Source organism: Hyperolius riggenbachi, chromosome 8 (genome assembly GCF_040937935.1).
Source record: "Hyperolius riggenbachi isolate aHypRig1 chromosome 8, aHypRig1.pri, whole genome shotgun sequence".
Classification (NCBI taxonomy): domain Eukaryota; kingdom Metazoa; phylum Chordata; class Amphibia; order Anura; family Hyperoliidae; genus Hyperolius; species Hyperolius riggenbachi.
The window spans coordinates 217,361,653-217,389,348 of NC_090653.1; the positions used below are offsets into that span (position 1 = coordinate 217,361,653).

Sequence of the window (27,696 nt, forward strand, 5' to 3'; positions counted from 1 at the left end):
AACCAATTCACTTATATGTATTATATTATATGTTTTATATGTCTTTTTAATATTGTATTTGATGGATAATAAAAGTTTTATATTATAATCTTGAGTTTGTGATCAATTGAGCGACACCCCTCCACAATAAGATCTCTCAATTTTTTTAACTAACTTATATGTATGTTTTTGGGTCGTGTGAGGAAACCAGAGTGCCCAAAGGAATCCCATGCAGACACAGGAAGAACATACAAACTCCATGCATATAGTGCCCTGGCACTTGAACCGGGGCTTCAGCACTGCAAGACGAGAGTGCTATTCACAACGCCACTGTGTTGCCCTATACAAATGACACTTTGGGTAGCTCATGCAGCCATCTTGCAGACCATGTCTGGAAGGAATGAGGTGTAGCATGAAGGCATAGATGACTTCCCTACACTCCCTAATTTTAGCAAATCTTCTACCTAACCATCTGGCACTGAGGACTTCTTCCAAGTTCTCTAGTATCACTGTCAGTACTGTAACCTGGGTGCCCACATTCCTCGACGACTTTCTGCATGAGGGAAATGTTCTCAGTGACACACTTATCGAATAAGCAGCTGCCACAGGACCTGATTTATGTAACTGGGTCCTCTCCTAAATTCCTCTGCCTACTATAAAAAATGGAGAAATCTTTAGCTAAGAATTGTAATGACAATCTATTAAAATGCTTAATGTAAATGTGCAATAAGCAGAAAACGTCTGATCATTACACGGGACTTAAAGGGAAGGTCCAAGCAAAATAAAAAAACAAAATCCACTTACCTGGGGCTTCCTCCAGCCCCTGGCTGCCGTCCTGTGCCCTCACCGCAGCTCAAGTGGCCCCAGTGTCCTGCGCTGCAGAAGCCGAGCTCGCCCGGTCGGCTTCCGGGGCGGCTTCTTGTGCGCTCCACGGAGCGAGTCACGTGGTCCGGCTGACGTCTTTAGGTCTGTACTTCGCAATCGTAGTAGTTCTGCCACGTGACCCACGCCGTGGAGCGCACAAGAAGCCGACCCGGAAGCCAACCTGGCGACACTGGGAGAACCTTGAGCTGCGGCAAGGGCACAGGACGGCAGCCAGGGGCTGGAGGAAGCTTCAGGTAAGTGGATTTTGTTTTTTTTATCTTGCTTGGATGTTTCCTTTAAGGAGACTCTGAAGCCAAAAACACAGTTTTAATTTTACATTGTTGTTAGGCATTAATGCCGCCTCTGAAACGCTGCCTCCCCGTGGCTGAAATCTCAATTAATCCGCCCACACCACAGGGCAAAAATCCACTACTTTTCTGGTTGTGCATTTTGCTACCCAGGGGAGGCAGAGCTTTGTCCTGTAGCTCTGCCTCCATCCGTGTCAATCTGCGCTGATTGCTGCCGCTCTCTGCTACTCTCAGTGAAAGAAGACTGAGAGGGGCGAGAGAGGTGGCGATCTGCGCAGATTGAAGGAGGGGAGGAAGAGCTACTGCTCAAAGCTCTGCCTCTATGTGGAAGCAATCCCCAAAACTTCCCCAGGGGATTTCGGGGGGATCAATGGAGACTTCAGCTGTGGGATGCGGTGTTTCAGAGGGGGCATTCATGCCTAACAACATTGTAAAATAAAAACTCTTTAATCTCCTCGAGATGCAAGCATTAAAGTGACACTGAAGTGAAAAAAAAAAATGATATAATGAATTGGTTGTGTAGTACGGATAATTAATAGAACACTAGTAGCAAAGAAAACACTCTCACATTTTTATTTTCAGTTAGTTTTTTTTTTTTATAATATTGCATCATTCTCTAATATTTGCAGTTTCCACACTACTCAGCATTCTAATAACCTTTTGAACTTTCCTCTGCAGAAAAAACTAAATACAGTGACAGACAGTTGAGGTAATAAGCTTCAGAAGACAGAGCTCTCTGCAACTTTGAAAGTCGGAAAGTTCAGTGAAGCTTTTTTGCATAGATAACAATTGGAGTTTCTTAACTCTTCCTGTACTGGAAACAATATTAGACTCATATCTCTGCTGCTAACGTTTTATTTCTTAAATGTACTACACATAGAAATCATTATATCATACGTTTATTTTCACTTCAGATTCTCTTTAAAAAAAGGCATAATTGGACTCCATGTACCCTTTTCCTTATGTTTACATTGAGGTCATGTGATTTCTTCTTCCTCTATTTAAACATTAAAGGGAACCTGAAGTGAGAGGAATATGGAAGCTCACATATTTCATTTTAAGCAATGCCAGTTGCCTGGTAATCTTGCTGTTCCTCTGCCTCTAATACCTTTAGCCATAGTCACATGTTACATAGTTACATCATGTTTCAGAGAATACATCTAAAGAAAGCTGCCTTTGAAAGATTGCACTGGATGGACCCGATGGGCGGCTGTTTTGTAGCAGAGAGCTCTGTGTGTAGGAAGGCTGGTAGTTGCAGTCAGCTGGAAACAGAGAACAGTGGCTGTTGGGCGCCCAGGTGCAGAGAGCCACTGCACAGAGCCGTGTGTCCATGAGATAGAGATCCATTGCGGCTATAAGCTGGCTGGCAGTCTCCGTGAGCTGCGCAGATGCTGCAGAGAGCTATTTGCGTCAGTAAACAAAAATCAGGCACCTGGGGCCCAAATTACCCCCATGGCGCCGCAATAGCCGGTAATTACATCGTGGGCTATGATGGCATCTAAACTAACTGTGTGCCCATTTTAATTGCTTTATGTTTCAGGTGTGTGATTCTGACACTACTGATGCCAGAATGATCAACAGGATGCCAGGCAACTGGTATTGTTTAAAAGGAAATACATATGGCAGCTACCATATCACTCTCAGTTCAGGTGTACTTTAACTACTTGCCGACTGCGTCACGCGGGCCTGTTTTGCTGATGCGTGCGCATCTCCGCTTGGTAGGCGGAGCTGCGCCCCGCCTTCAGTCTCCCAGTGGCGATTGCCGCTAGGAGACTGTTATACAGCAAAACCGCCGTCTAATTACAGTGTACAGCACTGCGATCTAAGGCAGCACTGTACTAGGGACAGCCGTGTCCCCTCCAGAGGCTCAGAGGTGATCGGCTGCCATAGGCTGAAGCCTATGACAGCTGATCATGGGGATTTGCTGGCGGGGGGAGCGGGGAATACAAAAATATAGCAAAAAATAGGGACATTTAATAAAAAAATAAGATAAATATTTACAGTATATAAACAAACAATCTTGGGGGCGATCAGACCCCACCAACAGAAAGTTCTGTTGGTGGGGAGAAAAGAAGGGGGGGGGGGGGGAAATCACTTGTGTGCGGCCGTGCAGCGAGGCCTTAAAGCTGCAGTGGCCTATTTCTTGAAAAATGGCCTGGTCTTTGGGGGGTTAAACACTGCGGTCCTCAAGTGGTTAAAGTGAATCCAGGCACCTCTCATGGGGATGCCTCTAAGACTCCGACCAGTACTGCAAAGTACTTAAAGATGCATACCTTTCTGTAGCTTGTGCTCTCCTCTTTCATTTGATGCCTGAATCACCATTCTACACCAAATAGTTTTCATTCGATTTCAATTTAAAAATCGCGGCTGCCATCTTGGCTATGTTATAACTTCCGGGTCACCCCTGTCTTCTCTGTTAGAGAAGTGCATCACTGAATGAAGCACGAAGAGGAAGTGACACGCATGGCCATTGCAAGAGGCTCCTCCAGAGGGGTCATAGCACAACTTTGTTGAAAATCGTCTGGCTTAAAGGCATACCCGTGAGAGGTGCTCAGAGTCCGTTTAAGCAGAAAATTTATTTCACTTCCTTCTCTCAGTGACTCTAACTAGGACAGGATGGAATGAAAAGTGCTCCCCAACCAGAACCCACACAACAATAACAGCAGCCTCCATATATCTTTCTCTACAGGTTCCCTTTAATAGCTAGAATCTGGAGGCAGGCTATGGTGCTGTGTTGGAGGCAATGCTAGGGCAGGCTGTGGGTGGGATTAAGATGGAACTCCTGGACTGAATCAAAGAGGGGCGGGGGAGAGAGGGGGGTGGGGTAAGGTTTGCATGTAGACAACTTCCACCTACATGATTATGCTTACACTAAATCCAATCTCCCCCAGAATACAAGTGGGCGTTGGCAATACTCAATCTGCAAGCAGGAAGATGTCAACTGCAGGTAAAACTCAAAAAAATTAGAACATTGTGGAAAAGTTAGTTATTTCAGTAATTCAACTTAAAGGGAACCAAAGATGGTGATCAAATGCCAAAATATACATACCTAAGGCTTTCTCCAGCCCCCTCCTGGCTGATTGCTCCCATGCCGTCCTTCTCCGACTCCCTGTTCGTCCACCATTGGCCCTAGAAAAGATTCTGCACCCCGTTCTGCTGAACGCTCCTGGCCATTGGAAGTGAGACAGGGGAGAGTGTCTGGCCGGACTGCGCCTTCACCGACTGTCTCTGACTGGAGCATTTTCCGGGGCAGGCAATCATGGAAGCGACCGAGAATGACGAGGGAGTGATCAGGCTGGAGGAAGCCCCAGGTATGTATACATTTTTTATGTGGCCCCATCTCAAGTGCACTTGAAATGGTTAAACTAACATTTCAATCCTTTATTTGTAACAATTTTGATGATTATGGCTTACAGCTTATGAAAAAAAACTCCAAAATCAAAATCTCAGACCATTAGACTATTGTGAAAATGTTCAATATTCTAGGCTCAAAGTGTCAGACTCTAATCAGCTATTTCATCCAAAACACCTGCAAAGGTTTCCTATTTCATATATTAGTTTCACCTTTTAAGTTGAATTACTGAAATAACTGGACTTTTGCAAGATATTCAAATTTTTTGAGTTTCACCTGTACTTAGTGTGTATTTGGGACGGAAAAAAAAATCTAAAAGATGCTTCTAAATGCATGAAACACAACAACACATCATTCTGGGGCCCATAGGCAATGAACTTTTTCGCCTTAGTTTTCTCCCAGGTGATATTTTTACACTTTGTAAATAAAATGCTTTTTGAACCACCAGCAAGTAAGACAATACTCAAAATAATTTTGAGAGTGCTTATTCATCTACTTTTTGGCACTTTTTCAATTGCCAAGTGCTGAAAAATTAATTTAAAAATAAGTTGAAAAACCATCACCAACGTTAATTGCATACGGGACCCAGAATCAGAGCCAATGTTCCAAATATGGGGATTCCCCCCCCAATGACATCCATGTGTACAAAATAAAGCCACCTGCTCAGCTTGAGTACTTGAGAAAGGATATTCCAAGCCAAGAGGTTGAAATTGCTGTGCTGCTGTGAGCTATAGCAATGCACTAAAATAGGAAACATATGCCGAACCTAGTTAAGCAGATGGCTTAAGTTATAGATACAGGAATCAGACATCAAGTAATTCAATTGAATGTCTCCTGAGTAACATTTACTGCCTTAGCATACTGGCATGTATGGGTTAAACCTGGGGAAAGATACTTTCTCAGCACAGATGCCTGGAATACGGATTTACATCATATATGGTGAAAACAGTATTATAAACACATAACAACTATGCCAACAACTACCTTTTATGTTGATATACATCTTACCTGCCGCAGTATACTCTTGACACAGGGTAGGGGAAGACCCTCGTAATTAGATTTAATGATCCACTTGAGCAACTGGTGTCCAAGAACCTCTAACACCATGCAGACATCTGAGAGCGTTTAGGAAAAGCTGCAGCAACCATTCTTAATGCACAGTACATTTATAGCATAACGTAAAGTGTACCTAAATGGAAAAAGTGCCCCTATGGGGTTCTTACCTCAGGAGGGGGAAACCTTTGGTTCCTAAAGAGGCTCCCCCTGTTCTCCTCTGCAGGCCCATTTCAGCGCTGGGACTCCTGAAAAAGATCTTGTCAATGCTTGCGTGTGCACTAGCATGGACCCACTCTTCTTCAGGCCTGTGCTGCTACGCATGCGCAAGCCACCTACACAGTAGCACAGACCTGATTGGGCTTGGCTTCTTTTGGCTGGAGTTCAAGCGGGACAGTACTGCAGGTAGTCCCCGACTTACGAATGCCCGACTTACGAACGACCCGCCGATACGAATGGCATGAATTCTCTGTTTTCAAGGGAACAAGTCAAATTTTTTTTTTCAAATTGGACTTGTAGTTTTTGAAAAAATCGATTTTCAAAAATTCAAAGAAAAAATGGCTTTTAAACTTGTATAAGCAGGTACAGAAGGCAGAGGTGACACAGAGGGGGACACTGGAGGTGCAGGGGGGCACAGAGGAGGTACAGGGGGCAGAGATGGCACAGAGGGGGGCACTGGAGGTGCACGGGGGCACAGAGGAGGTACAGAGGGCAGAGGGTGACACTGGAGGTGCAGGGGGGCACAGAGGAGGTACAGAAGGCAGAGGTGACACAGAGGGGGACACTGGAGGTGCAGGGGGGCACAGAGGAGGTACAGGGGGCAGAGATGGCACAGTGTTCTGACTTAAGAACAGATTCAGGTTAAAGTGGACCAAAAGTAAAAATACAAGATTTCAGAAATAAAATCTATTTTCTAAATTATAATAATAAATAGCAGCCTTTTTTCAGCTGCATGATGACAAATATAAAATATTTTACATCTATTGGAGAAACCCCTCCCTTCCTTTCATATTGCCGGGACAGAATCCGGCAAACTGGTGGAGTAGGAGGTGTCCGGCAAAGGAGGAATTGCTAATGGCTTCCACCTGTATAACCCTAGTTATGCAAAGAGGAGGGTGAAAAGCATGCACTGAAATGCTCATAGGCTTGAAGGAGTGTTTATTTATCTTTGTATGTGTCAGAGTGGTGCAACTAAATATTTTGAATTAAAAAAATGTTTGGTTTGGGTCCGCTTTAAGAACGAACCTACAGTCCCTTTCTCGTTTGTTAACCGGAGACTGCTTGTACAGTGAAAGTGCACAGAGGCCACTTTTTGGAGGTCCCAGCGTTAAAGCGGCTTTACGCAAGAGGATGGCAGCCTTTAGGATCCACAGGCTTCCATCCTCCTGAGGTAATTAACAAAAACACTACATTGCAAACCTCCAAGGTTTGCTTTTTGCTAGGCATACATTGTACAAATGCAGTATATTATTCATGATAGCTACTTTTATGGTAAATTTAATGGTTTCAGCATCAGAAACACTTCCTCTCTATATAAATTGCTGTATATTGGTATCTAGCCCGCCCTCCCAGTGATGTTTAGCCTAGCCTGTTTAGCTATGCGGAATTCTCTTCCCAGAGGATTCTGGGAGAGCAGGCATACTTTTTACTGACTTTGGAATTCTTGAAAATAAACATTCTGAAGAGCTGCACCTGATAGGACGAAAGATGTCGCCACCCGAAATTGTGTCTAAAATATATTGGTGTAGGGTTAAAAAAGAGAAACCAGATCTACATCAGAATTAAATCAATCATTTAACTTATTGTGTGAATTTAACTGAATCTGTTAAATTGTCCTCATGTTAGACAGTTCAGCATGGACAAAACAGATTTGAATGAAAAGTTAAGAGGTGCTTTAGACCAATTACTAGTTCATTTAAGCACACCTGAATTAGGTACTTATGTCAGATGGATCATAATGACCACACTTGTTGTATGACTCTTGCAAGGTATACTCCCAGGCTATGGGGGTCACCAAGGGAAGGGTGAACATTAATAACAACATGGCTGTGGTCACCACATGTTCTCTAGTACCAGGAAGTACAGACAGCAAAAGGATGTGGTAGCTCACAACAGAATCTTTAAAATGACCACTGCAGAGGATGCTAAAGCTGCAGTCTTATTTTAGTGGACATTGTTAAATCTGACAGAGGCACTTTAAAGTGAATGGGAACCGCATTTTAAAAAATATGAAGCGAATACTTACCTAAGGAGAGGGTAAGTATCTGTCTCATTTTTTTAAATGCGGTTCCCATTCACTTTAAAGCCATGGAGAACTCATATATACAAAGGGATTGGAATGTCTCCAATAGTGACACAGATGGATAGTAAAAATAAAACAGATCAAACCCATTTCCATAATATCTAAAACTATTATTATTATTATGTTTTTTTCACTCCACCAGTGGTTCTTGACCTAATGGGACAGAAAGAAGTGTGAATTCTTCACTTAACACATATAGCTCAATGCCCAGGAGCATTTCTAAATCTGCACGTTATACAGATCTGTATCATCCAGCTGCCCCATCAGTTCCCTCTGGAAAGGATACGTACACCATTCACACCAGATATCTTGAAGTCATCGATCAGCTGCACAATCATTTCCCTTTTGGGGTCGCTTGGGTCACTGTCCCTAACCTGAGAAAGGGTGAGAAGAGGTGACAGCATCATTCACTGCTGTGTCATGTGGTGAAGGCTGGACGTGAGTCAGGGCTGAGGAAGAAGAGGCCATGTCAGGTCAGCTGTGTATCCATATCACTGCCATGAAAATGGAGGGAGACATTCCTGGTACTCACACATTTCAGCAGTTTGATCTCGTCTATGGCAGTCTCTGTATAATGCACAGCACTCTTCACAACCTTCAGGGCTCCAAATCGCTTTCTCCTGGATACAAGCACACCAGAATTACAGAGGATCAGACAGGAGGATCAGCATAGCTTCTTGTGTTCAATTAAACCATTTAATTTACACTAAACTAACTTCCACCTGTGCTCCAGAATAGAAGCATCCTTGTCATTTATGGTGCCCATACGCAGTACAATAAAAACTTTTGATTTTCACATTTATTTGACCAAAAGGATCGAATCGAATGAAAGTTGAAAATAATAATTTTTTTAATCAAGATAAAGGAACAATTAACCAGTTTTTTCAATAAAAATCCGATCGGACATGTTGGAAAAATCTTTATATTCGATAAACGAAAATATTTAATCCAAAAAAAAAATAAATGAATAAATCGTACCATGTATGGGCACTTTTAGATTTATAAAAGTTCTGAAAAAGTGTAGGGAATTTGTCATGTTAATTTATTAAGCTTAGTAACCATTTTAATTTATTTAATCAAGAAAATATTAATTACAAAACATGGAAATGTAAAATTTGTTTACAGTGTACCGGAGACAAAAAGGGCATAAAAGTGTTATACATACCTGGGACTTCCTCCAGCACCCTTCATGAAGATCGCTCCCTCGCCACCATCCTCAGCCTACTGGATACTCTGCTACGGTCCCAGTAACTTCAGCCAGTCGGCGTCTGTGAGTGTTCTGCGCAGTGCACGCCGACTGGCTGATACTAACGGGGCATCTACCGGATGATCCAGGAGGCAGAGGTCAGTGGTGAGGGAGCGATCGGCATGGAGGGGGCAGGAGGAAGGCCCAGGTATGTATAAAACGTTTAAGCCCTTTCGTCTCAGGTTCTCTTTAAAGCTCTCCTTGCTGGTATGGCTGGTGGGGATTTGAAGCACAGTCTTACTTTGCTGCAATGCAATACAGGGAACAACAGTAAAGTCATGTTTGGGGACTTAAGTTATCTGATAGTATATATAGTAAATACAAAATAATAATAATAAGGCAATATTTGGTAGCAATCTACTCCCAACCACATGGCTGATCAATAAATTTATAAATGGAAAATTTAATTTTAAACGACATTAAAAATTTGCCCAGTAGGTGGGGAAGGAGCAGCATGAAGAAAAAAGTCAAGCAGTATACAGCTGACAGAGCAGTAGGTAATAGCTTGCTGGTCTGGACAGCTGCAATTGTAGCGAATGATTGTATTTTAGATAAGATCATTCAGATGAAAACAAAAGATCACATTTAATCAATGCACAGCATCAACTAGTTCACCGCCTGCATACAGGATTTCTACGATCCGGCAGACTTTATCTCAGCGCATGGGGTGTAGATACATGCATCTTCGCTGCGACTGCTGACAGTTGCTTCTTGTTAGTGGATAGATCAGTGAATGGGAACGCAATTCCCATTCATTGATCTGAGTCCCCGTTGCAATGATCGCCGGCATCAATGAGATGCTGCTGTCATTGTAAAAAAACAAAACAAAGTTACACATCCATTATCCAGTTTGCTGCATGAAAGCCCACTAGAGGGAGCTCCTGCCGCATACTTCTGATTGCCTCCGGCGAACAGAAGTAACAAGAAGGGCCGCGATGAGCGGCCCTCCTTGTTTTGCTTTTCTCGTCGCCATGGCGACAAGCGGAGTGACGTCATGGACGTCAGCCGACGTCCTGACGTTAGCCGCCTCCGATCCAGCCCTTAGCGCTGGCCGGAACTGATTGGTCCGGCTGCGCAGGGCTCGGGTGGCTGGGGGGACCCTCTTTCGCCGCTGCTCGTGGCGGATCGCCGCAGAGCGGCGGCGATCAGGTAGCACACGCGGCTGGCAAAGTGCCGGCTGCGTGTGCTGCTTTTTATTTGGCGAAAATCGGCCCAGCAGGGCCTAAACGGCACCCTCCGGCGGTAATGGACGAGCTGAGCTCGTCCATACCGCTCAGGAGGTTGATAAAGACATTTAAAATTAGCCCCTTACCCCCCACACTCATAGTTACCCCCCAAAAACTTGCATTAAAAAAAAACTATTAAAAAAGCACATCAATAGTTACTCTAGGGACTCAACTTTTTTTTAATATGTACAGTATGTCAAGAGGTATATTACTGTAATTTTTGAAAATATGGTCTTTTAATTAGTGACGGATGCAAAACTTAAAAAAATGTACCTTTATTTCCAAATAAAATATTGGCACCATACATTGTACTAGGTAAATATTTTAATTGTTATAATCACCAGGACAAATGGGCAAATAAAATGTGTGTCTTTTATCCACAGTAGAATGTTTTACTTTAAAGCTGTAATGGCTGAAAACTGAGAAATAATGAATTTTTTTTAATTTTTTTTCTTATTATTCCCATTAAAATGCATTTAGAATACAATAATTCTTAGCATAATGTACTACCCAAAGAAAGCCTAATTGGTGGCAAAAAAACCCAAGATATAGATCATTTTGTTGTGATAAGTGGTGATAAAGTTACTGGCGAATGAATGAGTGCTGAAAGGTGAAAATTGCTCTGTAGCTCAAGGGAAAAACTCCTCAGTGGTGAAGTGGTTAAAGAATCCAACTTGCGATCATATCTTAACCAGTTATGGTTGTATCTATGTAGAAATCTATCATTACAATCAAACAATTCTTTAAGAAAACGATCGATAATACAATCTCTCTGGACTTGCCAATCGCAATGAGCACCGCAATAACATGTAAATCGCGGTACTCATTTTTCCTGGATCGCAATCACGGCGTCCGCCAGTGTAAAAAGCAGCATACGCGATTGCGCCTGCGATTGCTTAGAAGAACAACTTGGCCAGAGGTCAAAAGGGGAATGGCTTAAGTTAGATCATATGCTTGTTGGAAAAAGTGAGTTTTGAGGGAGCATTTAAAAATTGCAAAGGTTGGAGAGTGATATCTGCTTTGTGGAAGGGGATTCCAGAGGAAGGGTGAAGCATGTGAGAAATCTTGTATACGTAGATAAGAGGAAGTGATTCTAGTCGAGGACAAGAGAAGGTCATGTGCTGATCTGAGATGAGATTGGGGAGAGCTTTGTAGGTTAGGGTTAAGAATTTGAAAATGTATTCTTCTGTTAATTGGCAGCCAATGAAGAGCATGACAAAGAAGAAGCAGAGGGAGAGCTAGAAGATGAATGAGTCAAGCAGCTTAGTTCAACATAGATTGGAGTGGAGTGGTGTCAGTTGGAAGTCCAAAAGCAGTATATTACTATAGTCTAAATGAGATACTGTATTATGAGAGCATGTACTAAAATGTACTAACATTTTAGTAGTGTCTTGAGTGAGAAAAGTTTGCATGCGAGATATGTTTTTGAGTTGAAGATGACAGCCAGAAGCTTGTTAGGGAGTGACACAACAGGCGGTAAGAGGCACCCAGAATTATATAAAACTTACCGTAGTTAAAATCAATTTAATTGAAAAAAGGAGAGGTGGCTTACATCAGTTATGACTTCATATGACAAATACATTTGAATATGTTTTGAGTGGTTAGGGAGTAAATGTGAGGAATAACAGAGAGAGAGGAGTCAAATATTACCTCTAAGCACCATGCCTTGGAAACTGAAGTTATAGAGGTGTTATTAACATTTATTGTTATAGTATATCGGGCAGAGAGGTGGACAGACAGTGGACAGTGGAAAAGTGATTAGTTCTGTTTAAGTCACATTAAATTTTAAGACGCGAGAGAACATGGAGGAGGATATAGCAGACAAGCAGTCAGGAACACGTGTGAGGAGGGAGTTAATGTCTGGGGCCGAGATGTACAGTTGTGTTTCATCTGCATATAAGCGGTATTGAAAACCAAATGAGTTAAGTTGCCAATAAAGTGCATTTTAACAATAAATGGACAACCTAGTCTCTTGCTAACAAAAGTATTACCACTTTGGTTCAGAAAAAAAGACAAAAGCAGTTTAGTTCAGTATAGATTGGAGCAGTGACAGTTGGAAGTCTGTGTTACCTTCAAACACTCTCTCAAAACTCACTTGTTCCAACAAGCATACGCTCTACCTTAGGCCACTTCCCCTTTGTCCTAAGACCAAGGTGCAATTCTGTTTTTTGTATTGATTGTGTATTTTGTAAATTGGTGTATTCCATTGGTCTGTATTATATACCCCATGTTCGTTTCTTACTTTGTACAGAGTCACGGAGTATGTTAGTGCTTTATAAATCAACAATAATAATAAAATATTAAATGTGTATTTGGAATGTTTCATATTTTTACATTTATCATTATTACTACATATTTATATAGCACTGACAGAATTCCCTCAACACTTTACATTGTCCATTAAACAAGTCAGATTGTTAGCTAGTCATCTTAACATGCTAAACACAAAAAACATGCTAAACACACAAAAAAAATCAACAAAAAAACTCAACTGAAAACTCTATTAGGGCCTGAGCCCACTGACGTAGTTGTTTCTGCTTTTTAGTTACACATCAATGTTAGAGATGCGGAAAAGCAGACAGAAGCGGATACAACTGCGTTAGTGGGCTTAGGCCCTTAAAGGATATGTAACCCGAGGCAAAGTACCTAAGGTAAGCACAGAGATATTTCCATGCTGGATCCACATCCCTCTGTGCCTTGTAATCCTCCTCATTCCCCCTTTACCAGTAATCACTCCTTCAAAAATCTAACTTTTAGTTTAAGTCAAATTTTTAGACTGTAAGAGGCAAGGCTTGCGGATTTACCTCCTTCTATCACCTTTCCTTTCCCTTCTCTTAAAGTAAACCTGGGGCTTCCTCCAGACCCCTTCAGCCTCATCCCTTGCTGTCCTCCCAAGCTGCTTGGATCCACCGTTAATTCCTACGGTTATTCAGCGAGTCTGGGAGAACTCCCATTGCTGGGAGCATTCTGGGCTACTGAGCAGGCATAAAATGCTTCCTGCGGAGGGAGCGCAGCGGGGGAGCGCGTGCGGCCGGATTACACCTGTGCCCACTGGCCAAATTGCTGGCCCACCTAGCGGAGGATCCAGAGGAGGGTGAGGGACCGATGAGGCTGAAAGGGGCTGGAGGAAGCCCCATGTTTGTATATATTTTTTAAATTTTTCTTCTCATGTACACTTCAAGAGGATTGAATAAGGGGGGAAGCGGAAGAGGAGGGAATGGGGGAGGGGGGGAGTGATCGGAGAGAACATTACCGCAAGCCTGCCTCTTCCTGTCTGAAAATTTTACTTTAGCTCAAAATTTTTAAGGAGTGATTACAGGAACAGAGGGAATGCCGAGAGGAATGGGCAACACACAGAGGTATGTGGATCCAGCATGAACAGCTCTTGGTAGGTTACTAGGTTTGCCTCAGTTCTAATGAAAACTTTTACCTTATAAGGGAATCTTCAGATTTTAAAATAAAGTGAAAGTAGGTATCATAATAAGGTCCTGTGATACCAGTATCATTACCTCAGTAGTCACAATTATTCCAAAGTATGTCTTGTGGGATTTGGGATGTCATAATAGTTATCAAGTATGTTTTTCCAGTAGGTGTTGTAAATGTATAGCAAATACTTTTGTGTTGTATCAGATATATTATTGTGAATGTGTAGACAGGTACTAAACATATGCAGATCTGTCTGGTCGCCATAGCTATTATTTTACTTCTGTTCATTAACCAGTTCACCCCCAAGGGTTTTTATCCTAACGGACCAGAGCAATTTTCAGTTGTCAGCGCTCCTCCCTTTTATTCCCTAATAACTTTATTACTACTTATCACAAGAAAATGATCTATACCTCGTTTTTTTCGCCACCAATTAGGCTTTCTGTGGATAGTACATTTTGCTAAGAATTATTTTATTCTAAATGCATTTTAATGAGAAAAACAGAAAAAAAAAGAAAAAAAATCATTATTTCTCAGTGTTCAGCCTTTATAGTTTTAAAATTAAACATTCTCCTGTGGATAAAACAAACACGTTTTATTTGCCCAGTGGTCCCGATAATTAAACCGTTTAGATTATGTCCCTACCACAATGTATGGCGACAGTATATTATTTTGAAATATAAGTGGTTATTTTTCTGTTTGTTCTGGCCATAATTACAAGCCCCTATGTAATAAATTAAAATTAATTTTCCCCCATAAAATATAGAATAAAAAAAGCTGAGTCCCTAAGGCAACTATTTTTTTTTTTTTTAAGCTGATTTTTTTTTTTTTACAAGTGTTTTTTTGGGGGGGGGAGGGTTGGAAGTGTAATTTTATTAATGATGTGTATATACTTGAAAATGTATGTATTTTGTAAGTGTAATATACTTTTTGGCCACAAGATGGCGCTGGTGAACACTCATAGGACGTGTTCATTTTTTTTTTTTTTTTACACACTTTATTAAACTGTTACATTTCCTGTTTATGTGAATGGACGTAGCCGCTGTTCGCGGTCACATCCATTCACTCCAGGCACTGCGATTGGGTAGAGGACTGTTCAGTCCTCTTCCCCAATCGCCCAGCACGGGATCCCGACGGTAATGGCGGCGGTAGCGGCGGACACACGGCGGTAGCAGCGGCGGGAATGCGCGACGTATTAAAACGTCATGTTGCTGTTAATAGCGGTAAGCATGACGTTTTAATACGTTAGGATGGCGGTAAATGGTTAAAGTATAGCTTCTATGTCGCTGGTCTGGACCTAGTTTTACAAGTCCTATATAACAGCAGTGTCATCACCATTATGAAATAGAAATCAGATTCCACTTACTGAAGGTCCCAGCACAGCCACACAGTGGAGAAGTGACCCCAGCCCAATTTTCGGACCACGTGGTACCTGCCGTTGAAGAGATCGCCTATTTTTACTGGGTAATAACCTCCTGTAGATAGTAAAAGGGATAAACTGAGTTAGAGAAATGTACCGTAGTAGGAATAAACTCCACATCTGATTGTAAAGCATTGTGTGGTTGATAGTGCCAAGTTGAATCTCTCTGGGAATCTTATATATTCTGATAAATCTCTATGTTTAGCTTCGGCACTTACTGCACATAAGTATACATACAGTTCACAGTATAGTTCCTAAAGTGTGATGTGTTATTATTATTGTCCGGCAAGGAGAAGTTTCCGATAAGGCTTCCACTTTACCAATCTCCAATTGGATTGCTCCTATGTCAGTAGCTCCAATCACAATCCTCCTGCTGCCACCACTCAAGTTGACCCACCACCACATCAACAAGATAAAAATGTGTTGAAAGATGCTTTAATATTCTCCCTCATCCTCATTAGTCAACTCCAACTCTTTGTGACCATATGAAACTTTTCATGCCAGGTGTGTCTGTCTATCACTGCTTCTTTCAGCTGTTGCATAGGCAAGTTCATAGCTTCACATATGTTGCTATCCATCTTAGCCTCTGTGGTTCTCTTCTTCTTTTGCCCTCAATTTTTATTAGCATCAAGGATTTCTTCGAAGAATCCGGTTGTAACGATCTGCTCATGCAGATTGTAATCATGACAATGCAGGAGCTGAAGATCACTTGCAAGGGAGTCTGCACAATGGATTTAAATGTGAATAAATGTGTTTGTTTACAATATTGCTAGACAAATACACACACACAACCAAAATATGTACAATCGCACAATCAGAATACACGGTGCACCACAAACTCCAGAATACTACCCTAGGTATCTAACCAACTAAGCATATATATACAATAACAAAATACATACAATGTACTGTATATACAATGGCAAAAGCACACAATCAGTAGGCAACAGAATAATCAAACAGGCATAATGTCAATCATAACCAGATAGTCAAATGCATATAAAAAACAGTAGACGAGAGTAATCGGGCAAGCAAGAGGTAAGAATGGGAAGCCAAGGAAACAGGAGTAGAAAGCAAGGAGCAGGGCATATTGTACAAGAACCAATGGCTAGATTCACAAGGCCTACTTGGCACAATAATCTAACAGAGCAGAACAGCCTTAAAGGAGTTGCGAGGTGAAAAACTAAATGTAGCTTTACTTATCTTGGATCTCCTCCAGCCCCTAAAAGTCATGTGTCTCCCTTGCCACAGCTCTTAGGTCTTCTCTTGGGTGCCACTGGCAGCCAGCAAAGGCACACAGACCCCAAGTGGGTTGGCACCTGCGTATACACCTGCTCTGCATGAGAATATGCCCACATCTATATTTATTTTTGCAACTGCTTTAACCAGCTGATGTAACTGATGCGGTAGTATATCTACGCCCTGCGGGAAGACTGTTCCTGTTCCAGGGGCGTAGATATACGGCTCCTGTCGCATCGCCGCTGTGCATGCTTCCCGCCGTCTCCCGCACTCGTTCACGACGGTTAGCAGGGAGATCAATGAATGGGAATGCAGTTCCCAATCATTGATCTAAGTTCCTGTGTCAATAATCGCTGGCATTGATGAGATGCTTGCGTCATTGTATCTTCCGAAGTAACAGGTCCACGCATTACTTCCTGTTTAGCGTACTTACAGTACACGTATTGGAAATAATGCGCGAGGACAAGTTGTGGCCAATAGTAAAATTACATCTACATACATTTATTTTAATAAAAAGACCCACATTTAAAATTAACGCCTTCCCTCCCACATAGTACCCCAAAACATTTTTTGCATAAAAAAAGACAATTAAAAAAAAAGACAAAAATAGTTACCTTAGGGACTGAACTTTTTTTTTAATATGTATGCCAAGAGAGAGTATATTACTGTTAATTTTTAAACTATAGGCTTGTAGTAATGGCTGCAAAACTGAAAAAATGCACCCTTATTTCCAAATAAAATATTGGCACTAAACATTGTACTAGGGAAATATTTTAAACATTGCAATAACTGAGACAAATGGGCAAATAAAACACACGTTTTGTCCACAGTAGAATGTTTTATTTTAAAACTATAATGGGTGAACACTGAGAAATAATCATTTTTGTTCCCTTTTTTTCTTAAATTCCAAATGCATTTAGAATAAAATCATTTTTAGCATAATGTACCGCCCAAAGAAAGCCTAATTGGTGGCGAAAAATACAAGATTTAGATCATTTTGTTGTGATTAGTAGTGATTAAGTTATTGACGAAAGAAAGTGAGGAGCGCTGACAGGTGAAAATTGCTCTGGTCCTTAAGGGTAAAAAACCCTTATTGGTCAAGTGGTTAAGTATGCTGCATCTTGATCAGGTGACATCTCCAAAAGTTTGTAGAGTTCCCTCTGCAGGTCAGCTAAGGAACTTCACAAATCCCAGTAAGAAAAAATACATCTGCTGATGAACAGCGGAAGTCCATACAAAGTCTGCAAATGCTGCCACCAGCAGGAATTCAAACGCAATCTTCATGACACCAGTCTTCTCATTATGTGACCAAAGTATTTCAGTTTTAATAGTAGTCTCAACCCTTCTAGTGAACGCTCTGGCTTTATTTCTTTTGACTGGTTACATATTCTAGCAGTCCATGAAACTCTCAGTAGTTTTCTCCCCACCCACAAGTGTCAATTTTTCTATGAATGACCTTATTTATAGTCCAACTTTCAAAGCCATATCTTACTGCTGGCAAGATCATGGCTCTAACTATCCTGATGTTTGTTTGTTAATAATATTATAAGCAGGTAAAAATGAACCCAGAAACTCACATTACAGGCCCTAATAAAAGGGACCCAGTAAATATAAAGCCAGTTGTGTAACTACAATTCAATGGGCATCCTAAAGTTTTTACACTCCTTCCCTTTCCTTCCCTTTGTGCCCTTCATGGCCTTCAGGGCAGCTGCTTCTTCAGGCTCCTGCCAACAGGCCGACATTACAGAACCACCTCCTCCAGAACTTCCTCAAGCAGCCCTCCACCTGAACTCCAACTCCTCTCACCTTGTCCGTCCGTACCGTAGCACTCTGGCCTCTAGCCCCTTGCCAGGGCTCTGAACTCTAGTACCCAGTACTGCCCCACATCCCAGTTGTTAGCGCTCTCTATGGACAATTCCAAATGCATTCTGCTATGCTCCCCTAAATGCACATCTTATGCTTGTCAAATACTGTCTGTCTATGTAACATTGTACACTGCTATGCCTATCTCAATGTACATCTATGTTGTCAAGTACTGTCTTGTCTACGTAACAATGCCTATGTCGCGAACCACAACCAATTCTGGGTACGACAATTGTCGTACTCTAAGAATAAAAGTCAATTCTGATGACACCCTTGTATAAAAAGCTCATCAAATATCAAAATGCTTTTGCTGCCCGTGCTCCACCTTAAGGTTGGAGCTTTTATAAACCTTTTATGTGTAGAGGATAGATTTTAGATTCATTTTAACTGCTGCTAAGAATATCAAAACATCTTTCACCAGATTTTTTCCTCGTTGTGGATGTGGTGGCGAGTGCGCTGTCCACTTGAGTGATGTCTGCAGAATTGTGATTGAAGCTAAAGAAATAGGAACAATCCCACTTGAGATTGATAAAGTGGAAATCTAATTGGAAACTTTTCTTTGCGTGACACGTCACACTTTAGGAGCTGCACAGTGAACTGTATGTATACTTATGCACAATAAGTGCCAAGGGTAAACATAGAGATTGCGACTAGGGATGGTCGGAGATACAGATTTTGTAATTTAAAAAAAAAAAGTTGTTTTTCGGAATCCGTTATATTTTGCATATGTCTGCTATTAGGCAAGGTTCCTTGATACACTACCAAATTCTCTGAAGGGCCAAATACTTCTGAGTCAGAAGCATTGAATCAATCACAGGCTGCAGAATTATTCTGTGGAAATTTAAATACTATTGAAATTTTAGACCAATTACAAGACTCGGTAAAACTCCATCGTATTTGAGTCTTGTGATTGTTCTAAAATTTCCATGTTATTCTGATTTCTGCGGTAAACCAACGCATTCTCTGATTGGTCCTATGCTACAGAGTATTTCTGAGTACTTTAATTGGCCTAAAATTTCTGATTTTAGGCCAATCACAACACTCAAAATTGGGAAATACTCAGTAGTATTTGACCAATCAGAGAATGTGGTAGTTTACTGTGGAAACAAGAATACCAAGGAAATTGCCATTGCGGGGCCGTTTCCATTCCCCTTTGTCACAATGCCATCCTGTCGTGATCGGCTAGTGGGAAACAGCTGTTCTCAAACACGATCACCATGCATGTGATGAATAAAAGCTGGTGTCAGTGAGACGGCTTTTATTCATAAAACCGAACGTAATCAGAGACATTTACTATTTCACGTCTTAACGGAACTAAGTGTGGAGCCATCTTGTGGTCAAAAAGTAAAAAATACACCCAAATACACCATGATACACTATTAAATAGAAGAATTAATAATTTTAACCTCTTCCACCCCTACCACATAGTTACCAAAATAAAATTTAAAAAAGTAAAAAATAAAATAAAAAAATTACATCATTTTTTAAAAAAATACATAAATAGTTACCTTAGGGACTTTTTTTTTTTAAAATATGTATGTTATGAGGGTATATTACAGTTAATTTTGCAAATAAAGGTTTGCAATTAGTGGTATAGTATTAAAAAAATCACTAAGCTGAAAAAAATACACCTTTATTTCCATATAAAATATTATCATCATACATTGTAGTAGGGACACAATTTAAACGTTGTTATAACAGGGACAAATGGGCAAAAAATGTGTCTGTTTTATCCACAGCAGCACATTTTATTTTAAAACTATAATGGCCGAAAACTGAGAAATAATGAATATTTTTTCATTTTTGTTCTTATTATTCCTTTTAAAATACATATAAAATAAAATTATTCTTAGGAAAACGTACCACCCAAAGAAAGCCTGATTTGTGGTGAAAAAAACAATATATAGATAATTTCAGTGTGATAAGTAACAATAAAGTGATCGGCGAATGAATGGGAGGAGCATGATGTAAAAACTGCTCTGGTTTAAAAGGGGGAAAAACTGTGGTTTGGAAGTGATTAAGCATCTCACTGAACAGTTCCAAAATCTGTACACAGTATCCATCGACAATACGTAGCTGCAACATGCAATCTATCACACACTACTAAACTGAGCTCAATGTACCTTAGTCACTTCCACAAAGCCTTTAAGCCAATTATTTGTTTCTGTGAGAAGTTGAGCCAGTTTAGATAGAGTGCTTTCATTTCCTGCAAATGTTGCCCCCTTCTGGATTCAGGAGTTATGGGAAGATGTGTACTGTACTTGTTTTGTATGAAAATCCAACCACACTCATACTCAATTGCCTCACAGTTCTGTGTGCACTCAATAATGGTCTTTATGACTGAAACGTTGTGCTTGCTGCACTGTCTGCACTGAACATATGCAAGTGAAGTCCAGTTTTTTGTCTTTGAAGATGTGTACTTCAGCCTCAAGCATGCACGGAGCAGCAACATTGCATTCTTAACTCCCCTCGGCTTTTCTCAAATTGTCCCTATCCAATACCAGTTTCTTGCACTTTCTAATCATGCACAAATTCAGAGTATTTATCAAATAGTTTTCTATAGTTTATCAAATAGTTTTCTTACAAACTGGAGGCCAGAGTGGTCATGTGGCCTCAAATTCTGCTTAAAAAAAATAACATTTACCGGTACATGGAATTGTATTCTAGAAATCAGTTATTACTGTACTAGTGTAATGATCTGCTCTGCTGTCTGCACAGGCAGACAGCTTTTTGACCATTTGTTAGGTCTGAGTGCTGCAGGTCCCTGGAAAAGAGACCTGTCTCAACTCTGCAAGCTGCAGAGTTGCTGTTCTGGGGAGGAATTTGCATCCACTTGTCATGCAAATTGCTTAGCTGCTCTGATGGCTTGTAGTATAAATACAATTTCCTCCCAGAATTCCTTGCTGGTCATGATGGTTTGTTCCTGCTAACTTACCTGGAGTCTCAGCCCTTTGCTTACCGTTTGCTAATATTTTTATCTTAGAGTAGTCCCTTGGGAGTGCCCTAGCATTCCTGTTAGCATAGTCAGGTTGTTTGTTACCTGTATTGCTTTGTACTGTCTATCTGTTGCGATTGTCTTGTCGCCAGTGGCGGTCGACAAGAAATCGTTCTGTCTGTTGGGATCGCATTCGCCCTAGCGGTAGAGGCGGTGGGTTCTTCTGTACTCTGTCTGGGAGTGTAGCCAGAGCAGCGGTTGCTACTGGTTGCTCCATCTGTCTGTCTGTTTGGATCGCATTTACCCTAGCGGTAGAGGCGGTGGTTCCTTCTGTATTCTGCCTTAGGAGTGTAGCCAGAGCAGCGGTTGCTACTGGCTGCTCCATCTGTCTGTCTGTCTGGAACGAACGCTTGCTGTCGTCTCGGTGAGGTAACCATTTAGCAAGCGTTCGCGTTCTCTTTTGTTAGTCAGGGTTGGTACGCTTTGTCGCTATTGCGCTTCTCGTGTGGCGACCGTGCCGCGCACTCGCTTTATCGCTATTGCGCTTAACGTGTGGTGACCGCGTGTAGTTAGTTCTGTCTGCTCCTGTGTGTTGGATTACTGTTTGTTATCAGTTCTGTCTTTATTCTGTTTCTTTGCTCTGTATTACACGGTCTGGTGTCGCTATTAGCAATCGCCATTCTTGCGATTGCGTTCCCACTTGTTTTTCGTTGTTGTGTGTTCACCGTCGCCGGGTGGCGACTAGATTGGTGGACACACATACATTCTGTCTCTGTGCTCTCTCTCTCTCCAAGGGCTATCTTGCCCTATATTGCTTCACCTCGTACAATTCCTACCTGGCATCTGTGGCAGTGCAGAAGGTTCATTCCTCTGCACTCCACAGCTCCATCTGCCGGTGGGAATTTCCCTCTACAGGTGCATAGCACCATATTTCATACGCTTGTGGAGGATTTCCGCAGGGTCAGCGCACATCTTGTGCACTGACCACGGAAATAATTCCTCAATCGTTACAACTAGTGACCTAAACGGGCTAGGTCTGTCACCACTCCGCTGCAGGTACGCGTGCGGCCGACGCGCGCACAAGCCGTGCGTGCACACTCCCGCCCCTTCTGGCCTCGTCCTCCCTCAGCTCTCCTTAGTGTCTCTCATCCCTCCCTGCACATGCGCAGTAGCGCAAAACATGGGACACACACACACACAGGAAGTGAGGAATGGGACGCAGAGACACAGGGAGATTATTATATTAGATAAGGGAAGCATGGCAGTTATCACATGACTGCTAGATGAAGACTATTAACCACTATGCGACTGCCTAATGCCAATTGGAGGCTGCAGAGTGGCTCCACCAGGACAATCGGCATCAATCGGCATCTTTATACTGATTGAACTCGATGGACGTATGTCTTTTATCAACCAAAATAACTATGTAAGTCTTGGGGGCGGAGATTAGCAGGGATTACTCTGCTCCGTAAACAGCCTGCCAGCCGCGATTGGAGCTGGCAGGTTGTAATTAAAAAAAGAAAAACGGCTGCAATTACTAGGGTACAGAAGACAGCTCTGTCACTGAGCTGTCCCAAGAAGAAGTTCACATTCTGATCCCTCGGCGATCTTAGTGATTGGGTCTCGGGGGTTGGGGAGGGAGGTAAAAGGAAGGGATACATGAAAAAATAGATGTTTTTATTTAAAGAAAAATTACAGTGAGATTAATTTAAAAAAAAAAAAAATCGCAGCACAATCAGATGCCACCAACATAAAATGGCCGTGCAGCGAACTGTTAAAGCTACAGTGTGCTGAATTGTAAAAATACCTCGTCACTAGGGGGTTTAAGCCTGTGATCCTCAAGCAGTTTAAAGCATTTTAGGATTGAAGGATTCAGTAATTGGGAATAGATGGGGAATTTTTAATTCCCATAATTCGACTTAAAAGCATGCTTAAAATTACATGTGACATGATAAGATAAGATAAACATAGGTACATATAACATTAGCCCTAGTAAAAAAAATTACAAAAAGAGAAACACCGAGAGCCCAATATAGTGTAGTATGTTTTGGATTTGATGGATAGTGTAAGTAAGTAAATTGATACTCACAAAACAGGGTTAACCGATAGGCAACCACTGTAAATGCAGGTGGGGAGATTAAAACCTGTCCCCACTCAGGATTAAGAAGTCGCTCTCTGTAGATCGGAAAGAAGGGGATATATTATCCCTCCACCAGGGGTGGACACAGGTATCACAGGAATTGAACAGAGGATAAAATGTGCTTAAAACTTTAGAATTGCTGAGGAGGCAGTGGTGGACTTACCTCCTCAAAGCAGACATGAAACCGTCAATTTTCAAAGGTTTAGATTCATTGATATACTCCAGAAAAAAGTTGCAAATCGTTTCGCAGGTGTGGCCCCGCTTCATCAGGCAATAGGGGATGGAGCATACAGCAACAAGTGTCTATGTCTCAGCCTAGTGCCTCTATGTCTGGAGTATATTAATACATCTAAACCTTTAAAAATTGACAGTTTCATGTCTGCTTGGAGGAGCACATTTTATCCTGCTGGCGCCTCTGTTCAATTCCTGCGATATTAGTAAAAAAATTGTCTGAAGTCCCTTTCTGTTTTCCACTACAGTAAATGTTAAAAAACTTGGCTTGTTATACTGTATATGCAAAATAGCCTGTGACTAACCTGTCAAATTCAGTCCAGTTTCCTGAAAAGTAAATAGAAGATAAAACAGCCGAGAAACTATGCGATAAGGCTTCAAATAAAGTTTTAGTGCAGGGAAGTTCAAAGGGGGTCACTACTGTGGATTGTAAAAAGCAGCTGTGAATGCCTAATGCAGTCTTAAAAATTAAGCCATTAAACTGAAAATAAATATATGAGTCTCATTTCAATGTTGCAAACAGGGACTAGATTGTTTGTGAGCCTCTGTGAGTAACAGTTAAGTGAGAAGACAGTATACACTGTACAGCACTGTGGAAGATGTCAGCGCTATATAAATACTAAATAATTATGTGCCATCAGTATGAGTGGTCTGCGAACAAGTGTGCCTTCCACAACAACCCTTTACCTCTGCAGTAGTCACCAGGATCTTCCTGCTCCTCGTTGTCAGAGCCCAGGGGACCTGGAGGGGGTAACACTGGTGTAGGGGGAGTAGGAGGGGGTCCTGGGGACATAGGCACATCCTGTAGGCTTGGATCCGGGATTCTACAGAAAGAAAACAGCCCATTATAACTTCAGACCAACTTCACAAAGAGGTTACCATTCAGTTTCACAGAAAAAAAAATCATCTCCCTGACACTTGCTTCGCTGTAAATTATAATCTGTAGATCAAGAGTTACCGTATACCTTGCTATTTTTTTTAAAGGAACCAGAGGTGTGACATCTATGGAAGCTGCCATATTTTCCTAGCACTCCTGCTGATCTTTCCAGTCAGTAAAGTATAAATCAAACACCTGTAACAAGCATGCAGCTAATCTTGTCAGATTCATCTGATCTGCATGCTTACCCACAGTAGAGATTTTCCCCTACTGCTCCTGCACAGGATGCTCCCAGCAACGGGAGCGTGAACGAGGACATGTGCGGCCAGGGTCGCTCAGGTGCAGTGGCCGGCGACAGAGACAGTCGCCGAAAACAAAACTAAGCTGCTGTGGGGTACTGGAGGCTTATTTAGTACTGGCAGACTACAGTCACCTTGGTGTCTCGGCTGAAATGTCAGAAAGACCATTTTATGAGTTCTAGATTTTCCACAAAGAGGAGGTGGTTCTAAAAATAAAATAGCAACTTACTTCTATTCAGGACAAGGACTGTTGTAAATTTAGATTTGGGTTTATTCAGTTGGTTGTTGTAGCTGTATAACATTTTTTTTAACCACTTCAGGACCACAGTGCCAAACCCCCCTAAAGACCAGCCTATTTCTTTTAAAATAGGCCACTGCAGCTTTAAGGCCAAGCTGCAGGGCCACACAACACAGCGCACTAGTGATCCCCCCCCCCCTCTTCTCCCCACCAACAGAGCTCTCTGTTGGTGGAGTCTGATCGCTCCCTCTGTGTTTATTTATTTATTTTTTTATAAATATTTATTGTTTTATTGCTCCCTCCCCCCCCCCCCCCCCCCCGCCAGCCAATCAGCCCGATCAGCAGTCATAGGCTAAAGCCTATGACAGCTGATCACTCCCCAACCGATGGAGCAGTACAGCACTGCCGTAGATTGCAGCGCTGCACCAAGTAAATAGACGCCGTCTAACAGTCTCCCGAGCGGTGATTACCACTCGGAAACTGAAGGCGGGGCGAAGCTCCACCCCTCAAGCAGGAGATGCGCTCGTAGCATGCGCACGATCTCCTGCGGTAGCCAGCCCCAGGACTTGACTCCAATTGGCGTTAGGCGGTCCTCGGGCTGCCGCTGTGGTCACGCCCACTGGCGTGGGGCGGTCGTTAGGTAGTTAAAAAAAACAATGATTTTTTTTTATTGGCAAGAACAAAATTGTACAACAGATGAAAATGAGCATAAAAAATACAGAGCATGAAAATGCCGTTTGAAAACGATAATACATATTTCCAGTAGCAACAATTGGAGTGGTACTCATGCTAGTTGTTTGAGATGTTATAAGAGCATACATTTACCATGGCTACAAACATGTATAACATAACCATAAAACACAGAAAACAACAAGATAGGAAAATTAACTGCTATTTCAATGGGCTTTTAGCTGTAATTATATTGTTATCCCTTGCTGTAACCCCATGCTTTCTAATAAACGGGGTGCTCATATTGATAAAGAAGTATGTAAAACAGATATGCAGTTTACTTCTGATATTAAGTACAGCCTCAAGTTATAGAAGTGCATTATGGTAAATCCGCCCCTGACTAGACCAAAGATGCTGTAGTTGTAAGTAGGTGTGATGTTCCCCAATGGGTAAGGTGTATTCTTTTTGGATTTGGGTAAAGGACTTACCTGAGATCAAAGAAAAAAAATATACATACCCGGGGCTTCCTCCAGCCCCCTTCAGGCTCATCGGTCCATTGCCGTCTCCCCGAGCTGCCTGGATCCTCCACTAGTTGGGGCCAGTCGTCGAAGGCGCAGTCCGGCCGTGCACACTCTCCCGTCGTGTTCCCATCGTCGGGAGCATTTTGTGCCTACGCAATAGTACTGCACAGGCACAAAATGCACCTGGCAATTTGAGCACGGTAGGGCACACATGGCCAAGACGCACAAGCACAGTTCCATCCGACTGGCTGAATTACCAGAGGAATTTGTGGTGGATCCAGGCAGTTTGGAGAGACAGCAAGGGACTGATGAGCCTGAAGGGGAATGGAGAAAGCCCCAGGTATGCATCATTTTTTTCCTTTGATCTCAGGTTTACTTAAAAATTAATAACTTTTTAAAGTACATCGATCAGTTAAGGAATCTGGAGAGGGTCAAGCCAACCTATCTAATTTTAGAAGAGAGTCAGAATGCCTAATCGTAAAAAAAACACACAGGGCATATATAAGGCCCACCATTTGTGTCCCTTTAAGCTTTGCCATTAACTTTAACTTACTGTAGAGGTTGTGATGCAAATTAATAGAAGCATTAATGCAGGTGACCACTAGATGGTGCTTCCTCCTCTTATGCTGTCCTGGTAGGTAAAAAAGCAATACCGCTCTCCAGCTTCAAAGTGAATACCGGTAATTAGAACGGTTGTGCTATAAAGAGTAAAATCTAATGCACACATTTATAAATAACTACTCATTACTTGTCTTCTTTGTTGATAAATGACAGCAAATGAGCCCTTTTCTAAGTTTTATTCTTTGTATTAAAGAATTAGAGCACATCACATAGTGTCAAAGATATGGCATATCATGCTAACACAAAGATCATGAGATCATCATATGTATGAACTATAACCCAAGTGGATGAGTTCTGGACCAAACCTTTCACATTAGATACTGTCAATAAAAACCTGAATCTGAACACACTGAATCAAATATCTATTATGATCTAGGGCCACCTCAATTGATATTTGGTTGAAATATTGAGTATTGATAAACAATGACCTTTTTTGCTCACTGATTAAGGTAGGCACGGGGGAGTGGATGGCGGCAGACTCAGGAAATACGCTCATAACTTTTGTACTACATTTAACAGTACAAAGTTATGGATAAATTGTCATTGAGATCCCTGGGTTCTTTCTCCTTAGTGGCTGGATAGTGTACTGGTTAGGCGCACTGACATACAATAGGAGACCAGGGTTTGAACCCTGGCTGAGGTCAGTAGTAGTATCTACTCACTAACGAGTCATTGGGAAAGTCCATAACTCTGCAGGGTGGCCTACTGAGCCCACCCCTTATGGATGTTGCTGTTTTGAGTCCAACAGGAGAAATGTGCTATACCGATGTTAGCAATATTAGTAGTACAGCAAGAAAATAAAGAAAAAAAAGGAACACAGCCTAGTTCTAAGTGGGATTGGGATTGTACATACACATATTTATCTCATTCCAGCTCTGAGGCTCCTGAAG

General features: G+C 41.8%; 1 protein-coding gene across 1 annotated transcript in view; it reads right to left on the minus strand.

Moving 5' to 3' along the window:
- SRPK3 (SRSF protein kinase 3) overlaps positions 1–27,696 on the minus strand; it is a 130,305-nt gene that overhangs the window by 63,732 nt on the left and 38,877 nt on the right. The window contains exons 3-7 of the mRNA XM_068248169.1: positions 24,269–24,405; positions 15,120–15,228; positions 8,391–8,478; positions 8,145–8,232; positions 5,512–5,618 (exon numbers count right to left, since the gene is read on the minus strand). Of these exons, the coding sequence (XP_068104270.1) occupies positions 5,512–5,618; positions 8,145–8,232; positions 8,391–8,478; positions 15,120–15,228; positions 24,269–24,405 (529 nt within the window). The remainder of the gene's footprint in view (positions 1–5,511; positions 5,619–8,144; positions 8,233–8,390; positions 8,479–15,119; positions 15,229–24,268; positions 24,406–27,696) is intronic.